Source organism: Python bivittatus, unplaced genomic scaffold (assembly GCF_059951505.1).
Source record: "Python bivittatus isolate LINGU-HERP-01145 unplaced genomic scaffold, Pbiv_v1 ctg000680_np1212, whole genome shotgun sequence".
NCBI classification, from domain to species: domain Eukaryota; kingdom Metazoa; phylum Chordata; class Lepidosauria; order Squamata; family Pythonidae; genus Python; species Python bivittatus.
In genome coordinates this window covers 3,376,657-3,388,832 of record NW_028277095.1, presented here as the reverse complement: position 1 = coordinate 3,388,832, position 12,176 = coordinate 3,376,657, and the positions used below count along the sequence as shown (strand labels likewise).

Genomic DNA, 12,176 nt, shown 5'->3' with positions numbered 1-12,176 from the left:
ATAAATAAATAAAGTTTTGCTTGCTCTCAAGTGAAGAATGGGATGCTTTTTTTCCCCTTATGGTGGATCATCATTAAGACATAGTAAAACCTAGCTAGCTTATTCAAAAGCAATGCATACTTGCCTGTGAAAACACAGTTTTCACCCAAGTCTGGCCTGGCTTTGTTAAAACAAGATCAGAGGGAGTGCAAGAGGGCATGCCAAGATCTTTCTCTCCAAGTTCTTTGGAATGCACTCTATCAGTCCAACGGCCGCCACAGCCTGCGAAAGCAGTAGCTGGCAGAAGATCTTCCCCTAAAAGTCCAAGAATGAGGAAAACAACACAGCAGTTCAAATCCAAGGCCGATGCTTCACAGCCCAGATATCTGGCAAGGAGAAGCTATGCTTGGCCCTTGCCCAGACTTAGAATTAGGATCTTAATGTCTGCCTGGAAACCTCAGATCTTTTCCACTGCCCACCCTTGCTCTAAGTGATAAGCCATGAAGTTCATATGTACAAGAAGGATCTTGGTCCCATTTTGGTCCTATCGCTTCAACCAGAAGTCCAAAATGAAGTCAGAACACCTCGCAGCCACTCTTTCCCACAATCCAACCACTGCCTTCAGGATTGCCAAAGCTGACTGGTCCTTTGTCCAAAAGCAGACAAAATTAGCAAGTTAAAACAAACTGGCCAACCATTAACACTTGAACAGTGTGCCTTTAATTGCCAAATTGCCGTAGTTTGAATACTACTGATCCTATAGATTTTCACCCCTTCTAGCCTGGGGTCTTTACTGTTACACCCTCTGGTGGGAGGGCCACTTTGGTGTAGTAGTAAAGACCCCAGGCTAGAAACCAGGAGACCGTGAATTCTGCACGAAGCCAGCTGGGTGACTGAACCAGGGCTTCTCTCTCAGCCCTAGGAAGAAGAAAGCAAGGCAAGGAGGCACTTCCAAAAAATATTGTCAAGAAAACTGTAGCGGTTTGTCCAGGCAGTTGCCAGGAGTCAACACTGACTCAAAGGCACACACACACATTCTTCTTGTGGACATTAGTCCACAATTGAACAAATGTCAGTGGCACAGAGACTTCTTTAATAAAGGGGGGAATCCTTCATGATAAATCCCATAATTATCCTCTTTCTACCAAAAAAACCTCAGCTGATCACATGGCTGTCCTTGAGGATGGTAGGCAATGGAACTCCGTGAACCCAGCTACTTTTGGCTTTTCCCTGATGAGCCAGGATCTTGCCAATGTTATCAGTGGACTTATGCCAGGGTGACTGAGCCCATTTTCAATTCTCTGTAGGAACAGCAGCTGAGCTAACAGTAGTATTGCAAATGTCTGATTTTCTTTTAACAGGAACATGATGGACGCAATACTGTTCTTTCATACTCTGTTTATCTTTCCTGCAGTGACTTTTCTCATCACTTTTGTCATCCTTAGTTAAGACCCCAGGGAAGGACTTCTCTGCAAAAGTTCTATAAAATGGAGGATAAGAATGGTTTAGAAGTGGCTTGCCCAAATCTTACATTTCTCCGGTAGTTTTGCCTTCTTCTAGAAAAAAGAGCTCAGCCCCTTCGTATCATCTGTAGAGTGAGACAGTTCAGGCTCTCCAAGACTGCACTAAAGAAAATCTGCCTGTTCACAGAAAGCTAACATGTCAAGAAGAATTACCTAAAGGCAGAGAGCTATGAAGGGGGGAGGGAGGTATAATAAAGTATGTAAAAGAATGCTAGAGGTTATCATAAGGCATGTTGGGGCAAGAAGTGGCAAGTTCAGAAGCAAATAGCCTGAGACCAGGCTGGCCCATTACGTGAGCAATGCATAGAGGCCAACCATTTCTCCTACTATGAAATTAATGGCTCTCAGTCCAATACAACATAAGGGTGGAAAAAAGAGAAACGGTGTTTGAATCTGGGGATGTGGCTTGAATTTTAGAGTTTACAATAGCTGGTTTTCTTCATTATTAAGGGCAATCAACATATCTTATCAGAGCTGTGTCCTTGATTCCCTGGCTGTGAGCTTTCTAGTTCAAATATTAGTCCAAGAGAAACCCACCACTGCAATTGATATGCCTTACATGGAACTTTAGCCAATCTGTTTGAAATGAATGCAACAAAATTCAGAACACTTTCTTGTAGGGTGCATTGAGCAAATGTTGATCAGCTGATGATGTCAGTGACTGCTCATCATTGTGCTTGGACCCCACAAGTCCTCCTGTTGCAACTGCAAGCAGTGATTGTTGCTGCAGAAGTCACAGCAACCCTCAAAGATGTCTTTAATTGGGCAGCCTGGGTGTGGCAGGGTGGCAGACAGATTATTGGAGCCAAACACAGAAATGTCGTCATCATGGTGAGCAGGTGAGACCCTTGTGGTTGACTATGTTGGCCCTTTCTTGGGAAGGCAACAAATTTGTCTTTTTGGTGTTGCTGGCCAGTAACTGAGGCAGATGGGCTGAAAGATCTCTGCTCAGTATTAACCAGGAAGGGTGTATTCTCTGTAAGTGCTAGAAACACCCCGGAAAAAGGTGATATTTTAATAGAACAGCTTGCTTCAGCACGGTTCGGTTTTGAATCTGACATTAAGTTTTAGGAGATAGAAAAGCTGATTGTCTGGAACAACAAACTCCAACTACAAGCAGTTGCATAGTCATATATATTTTTTAACTGAAAGTAATTCTGCAATGTTCAGCAGGTGTCTTGGATTGTGGGTTTAGGGCTGCAGTCTTAATAATGCAAGTTGTGCTCTGCAGCAAAGAATAAATGACCAAGTTAATCACTCTCAACCTAAACTAACAGGATTTATGGAGAGAGGCAAATGTTAACGTAACTTAATTCCTACTAGAAAAGCAAGCAGCCTGTAGATCTACTGTAAACAGACTTGATTTTTAAATTAATAGACACTATTAACATATTCCTTTGTTATGAGAAGCGCTTGTTCACTTAATCATGAAATCAAATCATACTTCCACAACTACATATATATTGTGCATCACTTCAAGCTCTGTGATTTTTTTCTTCCCTTTAGCAAATGTATGGCCACAGATGAAGATTATGTGAATTGGTTGCAAGGCTGGAGGTTTTCATGTTTGCCAGAAAGTGCTAAGAAGCTTGTGATCATCTTATTAAAAGTAATTGTGGCTCCAATGACTTCTGCATGAGAAGGCACGTGATCTGAGTATCTATATTCTGCTGTTATTATTTCAAACTTTTGTGATAAGCTTGCCATCAGAAACATGGAAGTCACATGTTTCTTTTCTCCCTGGAGTATCTCCCCCTCTACCATTATGATTAGCAACCCTACCTGAAGTATTAGTAGCAGTTCTTTCAATTGTGTGTCGTGTGAGGTCCACAATCCTGTCCACCTGGAACAACTTGAGGTCCTCCTCATCCAACGCGATATCTCCTATAAAGGCAGCTGGAAAACAGAAGGAGAAAAAGGACTTACATTTTCACACTGAATGGATCTCAAAAAAACTTTTGTGCCAGGATGAGCAAAATCATTTGAATAAATGGAAGGAAGAAAAGGCATCAGTGTAGGATTAAAATAAACAAAGGTGTGCTAAAAATAATGATCAATGCTCCAGGTGTTTTGGATAGTAGGATCCCTACAGTTCTTTATAGCTGTAAAAAGTACAGTACTGAGAGCACATTTAATGTACGCATTGCTGTTCTTCAAACGCTGCCGACTTACTGCATGGATCATGACACAAAGCAGGCAGTAAAGACCCTCCTTTAAACCAGAAGTTGTTGTGTTATTGTTGTTCAGTCGTTAAGTTGTGTCCGACTCTTCGTGACCCCATGAACCATATTGCGCCAGGCCTTCCTGTCCTTCACTGCCTCCCTGAGTTTGCTCAGTTTCGTGCTCATTGCTTCAGTGATGCTATCTAACCATCTCATCCTCTGCCGTCCCCTTCTCCTTTTGCCTTCAATCTTTCCCAGGATCAGGGTCTTTTCCAAATTCTCACTCAGGGTTGAAGGGTTTTATAAAAATGAAGCTGGAGGATTTTCTCCATGAATCTCGAGGTACATTTGTATGTTTACTTTCTTTTTCATATTAAAGCAATAAAAGGTATCTTTAAAGCAGGACTTCAAAGCAGACTGTCAATTTACACAGAAAAAGGAAGACAACATTTTATGAACAAGAGATCTAATAATTACTCTGCAGCCAGAAAAGGCAATGAGACATCCATGGCCAAATTTATTTATTTTTTATTGTTTTTAGATAGAATCTTATAGAGAGGCTGGACCAGAATGTCGTCGTCCTCCTCCTCCTCCTCATATCCCACCTTCATTTGTACAACTCAAGCACTGTATTTTATGCTCCTGCCTCCTACCTTACCCACAACAGCCAGCCTGTGATTGGGCTGAGGGAGAATGACTGGCCCAAAGTCACCCAGCCAGCCTTGGGGTAGAACTCCCACTTTCTAATCCAGCACTTTAAATACTAAACCTTGACTCTCTGTATTGGGGGCAGGAGTTCAATCCTTGAAAAGCTACTTTTCTGTTCAAAATTCATTCACCAACAGTTACAGTATTTGCCCTATAAGACAAAACATTCACATCAAGATTGGGTCATGAGATGGCTACCATGTCATCTGAACATCTGAACTCTGCCAATTTACCCAGTCATTTTAATTTCAGGGAGTTAAATTTAGTCCCAAGCAAGTCTGACCTTCCACAAACTTTGTTTGTTTGTTATTTGTTTGAAGCATCCTAACCTTCTATTCTTCCTTTGCAATGTCTGTGACTTATCATTCTTTAGTCCCATCACTAAAAGCAACCATATCCATGAACTGTCTGTGCCCTTCTTGAAGCTGGATCACATTGTATTTCAAAAATTTCACCAGTATGCATCTGCTTTTAGAAAATTCATATGGATATTTGCAGAAATATGGAAAAAAGAAAAAAAAAATCCTTAAATCAGCTACCATGGAATTTTATTACAGGTAATCCTCGCTTAACAATGCTAATTGGGACTGGAAACTCCATCGTTGAGCGACATGGTCGTCAGTTGAAAAATCATTGACCGTACCACTTAGCGACAGCAGTCCCAGCAGTCCCGGTTGTCATCGTTAAGCGAGGATCACGCAGATCATGAAGCGAGGCCCTCACATGACCGCAACTTTCAATTTCCTGCTGGCTTCCCCATTGACTTTGCTTGTGGGAAGCTGGCAGGGAAGTTCACAAATTGTGATCATGTGATCATAGGGACACTGCACTGGCTGTAAGTACAAGGAGCAGTTATAACTAACCACTCATTCAGCACCATCATAAGTTTGAATGGTCACTGAATGAGTGGTTGTTAAATGAGGACCACCTGTAGTTAGTTCTTTCCAACTTATCCAACCTGACTACATCATTGTAATATCCATCCAGTCAGTGGTTATCATATAAAAAGGCACACTTGATATCATATAACTTGTTAAAAATCACACTGTTGAATATCTCACTTGCTATGTACACACTGTTCCTTTAGTACACTGTTCTAGGACCTGTTTTCAGATCTATGGTAGATATATGTATTTAGAGCAGAAGGGAGTTGAGGTGTGACCCTTCTGATGAATTCCACCCCCTTTTCTGATTTCTAAACATCCATGGTCTTTTTAATAGTACTTTGCCTCCTAACCCCCATAATAAATGCATTTTCAGATTGATAACTGTTGAAATAATGTAATGAAGTCTTTCAAATGTATTTACTTCCAATGGCACCTTCAACAATGCATCTTTGAGGTCTTCCTTCCCTTATCACAAAACTATCAAGCCTGTTTCATCTAATAGCTACAAATTCCTAAATGCTACACTTCCTTCTCCTTGGTCCTCTCACTTCCAACCCACTACAGCATCTTCTGACAGGATCTACCAGGTGTGTTAAGACTATTTGTTGGGAATTCTGGAAGCTGCAGTACCTAGAAGGTACTTTCTGAGATTTTGAACATTCACTGTTAGTCATAGTCATCAACACTAAATTGGAAGGACGAACTAGTGGACTAGTGACACATAAGCTTACGCATGTGACAGGTTGTGGATTGTCTGTCATGCATTTGAACAAGTAATGGAAAAATATTTCATTAGATTTTATTGCCTTTTGGTCTCTTCTGAATCTACCATTTTGTGATTAATAAAAAATGGACTTTTCTTGAACTTCTTCAGGGCACATTACCACATGATGCTTTCCTTCATCACAGAATACTTATTGCATCTCTAGAAAGTTATGCAATGGAAGGATCTGCTCAGCTGACATTAGAAATACAACCTTCTTTCTATAGATATTAGCTTCTGCACATGAAGAAGTATTGGGCTGAAACTATCTGCACTGGCCCTCAATTCCAGAAAGATTTTCCACTGATAATTAAAATAATGATTGAAAACAATCATAATTATACTGCATACCATGGCCTTCAAAGAAGTACAGCATGTATGACATTATCTCATTTTCCCTTAAAACAACCCTGTGAGTTTAGATAGGTTACCCTTGAACTTTATGCTCGAACATATTCTGAATATGCCTTTCTCCAGTCCAAATTCAACACTCTATCCAATATATGACACAGGGTGCCTGATAAACTACATTTATTTCCACTCTTTCCATATAAGGATGAATTTAATGTTATGAGTCACTGGGATATATCTATGATATGCATACTTTTACTAGAAGAAATCCACAAGTAAATCATAATGTTATTTGCACTGAAGGGTAGATGATACAATAGATATGTCCTTTAATACATTTATTCTACTCTTCCTTTCAAGGAACTTCCCAGGATAGTAGAGAAGTGAAGTGAAGTGAGGACAAGTTATACTAAAACTGGGCAAATACAGATTTAAGTTTGTACCCAGTAATGGGTGTTTGCTATATTCCTTTGGGCTACTCATCATCCTTTACTTCACAAGACTGTTATGAGGATAAAACTGTTGTGAAGACCAAATTGAGGAATCCTATAAATTACCCTGAGCTCTTTAGAGGAAGAGCAGGATAAAAATAAGAACGGTGTTTCTGATTCCTTTTTCAAAAGATTTCTTGATTAAAAATATTTGAAAGATCCAAGGAGAATCAAGAAGGTTGCCCTTTTTGTGGTCTTTCCTATGGTGGAAGTGCTGAAACCTCAGCTGGGAATCTTATACATTCATAGTCTCAGGGTTCTGTTGTACACCACAGGCTGATCAGAGTTTTGGAATGTTATGCTTACTCTTGTAATACTTTCTTCCCAGATACAAAAGTCCCAAACACAGAGTGTTGTCCTTGAGCAGTATGAGCTACAGTGCACGCAAAGTAGCTGAAGGTCTCTTGTTTGTGGGGGGTTCACCTTGAAAATTGATGGATTGGTTGCACAGTCAGAAAATAAACCAAGTAGTTCCCGGTGGTCCTTGGGTTAAGAACTCCCAATTTACAGACAGCCCATAGTTAAGAATGGAGCCTATTGTAGCAAAAATTGAGTTAAATACACAATGATTTGAGTTCATTACACAATACTACTTATACAGCATTATATAATAATACTGTTCTGGCTTACATACAAATTCGACTTAAGGAGAGACCTTGGGAATGGAACTCGTTCTTAAACTGGGGACTACCTGTAATCTAGAGATAACATTTACTCTCTCCTTTTGGAAGCTCAGCTTTTCCAAAATCTTTGGATTGGTGAAGATGAGGATTAAAGCTTTCAGCTCAACTACACCTTTGGAAAGAGACAATCCCTCTATGTGAAAACATAACGCATGAAGGAAAGACGGCTACTGTGATGGATGGTGCCTGAGAACCCTTCTCCTCCCTCCCCCCCCAGCTTTCTTCCATCAGATCACCAGCTCTGCTGGCAACTACTGTGTTTAAACATCTGGTCTCCATAAAGTCCACTGCATGTGTTAGAGATTTTTTAAAAATTATTATTACACAAATTGTTTTAACCTCAAGCTTCTTTTGAAAGTTCACTTTCTAGTACGCCCTCAATTTCTCCCTCTGCACACAGATTTTGCCAAGCCAATCTGAGCTCATATAATCCAAGGGATACTCAAATAACCTCCCATTCATTTGCCATACAAAGAATCAAAACCATATGGTTTAGCTGAAAGAAACGGATAACAATGCGCAGCTCCTTGAGCAAGGACTGGATTCAGCTCCCTTCTACCATAGCAAATTCAAGACTGTGCTTCCCACTCTGGAATCACAGTGCCAGAGGACCAAACATTCTGTGCATGCATATAAAATTCCACATTTTACAGCCAAAAACCCTGAATGCTATAATTAAAACCAAACCAATTTTCACTAAATGTTTATTCTTGCATTTCCCATATGTGTGTTGCTACATTTCAGACCATAACCAAATCTATATGATTCCAGGCAGAAGACCATGAACCAATTCCTCCAAAAGACATTGGACTGGTTAGTCCAGTACCTACAAGCGCTCCCCAAGCCAAGAGTGACCATTTATGCATCATAAACAGTATTGTTCATGTCTCTCTAGTGATGCATATATCTGAATACCTACCACCAAAATAGAAATATTACAAATGCTGTAAAAAATAATCTCCTTCTGTAAAGATGCTAATATTTGAGGGACAATTTCATCAGCTAATATTTGCTCTGGCCTTTTCCTGTATTTTATTACACTAAACTGTTGGCTTATCCGTTGACTCTTCAGTTGCTTTGCCATTAAAATCTGCCTCGAGGGGGAAAAAATGAGACAACTCCAAACCTTTGCGCAGTGAAGAACGTATGATGGAAAGAAGGGCAATGTGGCAAAGCAGTTCTGGAATGCAACTCATGAAAACTGCTGGAACGTGGAATGGAAACAACTATAGAGAGTGAGTGAGAGCAAGCAGAGCATGGCTTTTGGTACCGAGCTTCCAAAAAGCTCCTCGACATCCCAGTTAATAATCATTTCTTGGAACCAGTAGAACTGCCACTCTCTTCCATCCCACTCCCTCCCCACTTCCTTTTTAACCAGCTACTAAAGAATATTTATCTTTTTGTTCAAATTGTATGGCTGCTCAACTCAGCAAGTGACTCTGGGTGGTGAACAATCTTAAAATAAATTAAAAACAAATTCCCAGAAATAGTAACAGTTAACCTTAAGTAATAAAGTGCTCTGGGACTTTAGAATTCAAACAGACAAGCACCTGCCACACAACACCCCAGACTTAACAACTGTTGATAAGAAAGACCAAAAAGTCTGGATGGTGGACATTGCAATACCTGGAGGCAGCAGAATAGAAGAGAAAACTGAAGAAATCACAAAATAAAAAGACCTGCAAATAGAAGTAGAACGACTGTGGCAAAAGAAAGCAAAGATAGTCCCAATAGTTATAGGCGCCTTGTGTGCAATCCCAAAACATCTGGAGCACCACTTGAAGACCATAGCACTGACAAAATCACCATCAGTAAATTGCAAAAGGCAGCTTTACTTGGAACAACTCACATCCTGCGACAATACCTTTAACCCCATCAAATAACATCTGCCTATCTCAGGTCCTTGGGAAGGACTCGATAGGCGGATAAAAATGCCAACTCCAGTCTAAACATCTGGCTGACTGTGCAACCAACAACAAGAACAATAAAAAATAGTAAGAGTAAATAGTCCTTTGGTAAGCAATACAGGAGCTGCCCTTATATGAAGAAAATTACATGTTTGCCAGTAAGATATCAGTTGGTTCATCCCTACTACCACACAGCTGACATTGCTCAGTAGGTCTTAATCAGCTCTGCATTTCTGGGTCCTTAACATGAGTTCAAAATGCATCTACAAATCTTGTCAGCTTCCAGGCTTAGGTTCTCCTTAAGATAGTAAGGCAGACTTCTTTTGTTGCTTTTCACAGTATCATGTATTGTAAGGAGGAACAATGTGTTACCTCGAAGTCCAAGGTGCTCCTACATACCTCTGTTGGTGTTCCTAGGGCTCCTGCCTGACCTTCTGCATTATTCTTTTTAATGCACATGTTAAATACAAAGCTAACACAAGCAAAACCTTTACCTCTAGTTTCCTATTTATTTGCAGCAATGCCTTGGGGGGCAGAGCATCTTGGAGGTCTGGTTCATCTTCATAGCATGTGAAGCATGTGATGTCCCATGGAAGCCATTTTGGGAGCTACTCTGATGCAATCAGAGTTCCCCATGTGCCCCCAGTCCCCCAAAGTTGCCTTTCCCCGGCAAGGAGGCTACCTCTCAAACACCACTGTCTTGGAGTTAACTCATTGGACAATCCATCAGGAAGCATATAAGAGCAATGCAGGATATGTATTTTGCTACACAAACTGGATGATTAGATTTTATAATATAGCTGGGTGCAATTTGGCTTCATCCATCCACATCCATCCCCACACACACACACACACACACACACACCCCTATCGTGCTATTCCATTTGGGGGTAAGCAGTGTTATGCAAAGCACAGAAAAGGAGCAAGAAATAGTGAGCCAAAGAAATTAAAGGCATGAAAAGAAATACCAGCATGGCTTAAACCCAACAAATGATAAGGATTTATGGAATCCTGTCCAAGTAATTTTGTTTGTTTTATCAACTCTTTTGCCCTTAAGGTCTCTCCGATGAACTCACTTTTCTCCATGAAATTTTGTTTTCTGGTGGAAAAATCTAGTTATGCTGCTTAATTTAAGAGTAGCAAGCCCATCACATGGAAAAGCCAAAGAAATATGAAAAAATACAAATTCTTATTTTCTCTTCCTTTGAAACCGTTCTTTAAAATGCAACTTTTCTTTTTGACTTTTACTGTGACTGTTGACAGTGATGAATAAAATGTTAGGGCTGATATTTTTGCTTGCAAGTAATGCACCCCGCAAATCAAAATTAGATGGGAACCGAATAACATTCTAACAGCTATGATGATTCCAAAAATAGCTGTCATTATCTCAGCAAATGAATGTGATTGATTATACTTAAAGTTCCAATTCACATGCTAATTCCAGGTTAAGATAATGGTAATGAGAGAAAAAGAACCATGGTGTCAGAGATTCTAGACTTGAATAGAAAAGTTATCATTTCAAGTCTGGACATAAACCCACTAAGCTATTAGCTATTATAGATGTTTCTAAGTTCTTGTTAGGCTTAGAAAGTAATAAATGTGTACAACATCCATCTTGTGAATGGCAGCCAGTATGAAGCCACCGGATTAGCCAAGCCTGATGTAAATATTAGTACTTAACCTTCAGTTGCTGATCAACAGAGCAATATCATTTCCCATTTAAAGTTCATACCTTATATCAATAGTTCCAAATCATCTTTTCCTTTATGAAGCCAGTTATCTTGACGAAGATTTTGAGGACCACCACATACCTCAGCAGGCAGCAACACAGCTACCTGAATGCACTGTGGTCCATGTCACACATGTTGCTCTATGGCATCTACAGGGCCTTTAGATTAAATAATAATAATAATAATAATAATAATAATAATAATAATAATAATTTTAAACTAAGTAGCTGAGATAAAGGACACCAAATTCTCATAATATTTCAAGGGAGGACACCAAAATATTAGGAGGTTTTGTGTTATCATTAGATGTTCACCATACACACACACATGCATGCACACCCCTATTTGCAGTGCCCTCATGGAACCTCAGTGTCCCTCAGACCAAAGATTGGGGACTGCTACTCTAGCTCAAGCTTTGCCATAGATTTAGCTTCTAGCTCCAACTGCTGAACTCAGAAAATCTAGTCTGAAGTGTAGTACAGACACCCACAAGCTTAGCCTAGCTTTGATAGTGAGCCTAGAAACATTTTCAAAGAGCCAATTTGGCAGGGCTGCTGCATGTGTGAACTAGCCTCTTGTTTCAGAGACTTCAAAGCTTTCACAAACAGAGTAAAGAAATAAGTTAAAGAGATTTGCTTGCGAGGACCGCCTGTTCTTGACAGAAGCAATATGAAAAAGTATAATTACAGAGCCGTGCCTATGTGGAGAAAGAATGTAGAGATTCACAGAAAGCTGGTTGATACAGCTGTGCAAGAAATGGACTCCTTAATCATCTGAGTTAATGCCAGCAACAGACTGAGCCTTCAAAGACTGAGAAGAATGACTGAGTGCCTCCCAACTCATCTAAAGCATCTCAATGCAACTGGGATATTAAGACTGAGGATCTTGGGCTTTTTAACAGGGAAAAAAATTATGTTTAGATTGGGGCACCCTTGGGTCTGACTCTAACAATAAATACTTCTCTTTGTTTCTACAAAAGCAGTCTGCGGATT

The 12,176-nt window shown here is 40.1% G+C and overlaps 1 protein-coding gene across 3 annotated transcripts in view; it reads right to left on the bottom strand.

The window, feature by feature from the left end:
* Positions 1-12,176, bottom strand: part of BMP1 (bone morphogenetic protein 1) — a 127,634-nt gene that overhangs the window by 57,055 nt on the left and 58,403 nt on the right. For all 3 annotated transcript variants that reach the window (XM_088152147.1, XM_025170924.2, XM_007434809.4), the window contains one exon: positions 3,285-3,398. In XM_088152147.1, coding sequence (XP_088008273.1) covers positions 3,285-3,398 — 114 coding nt within the window. The remainder of the gene's footprint in view (positions 1-3,284; positions 3,399-12,176) is intronic.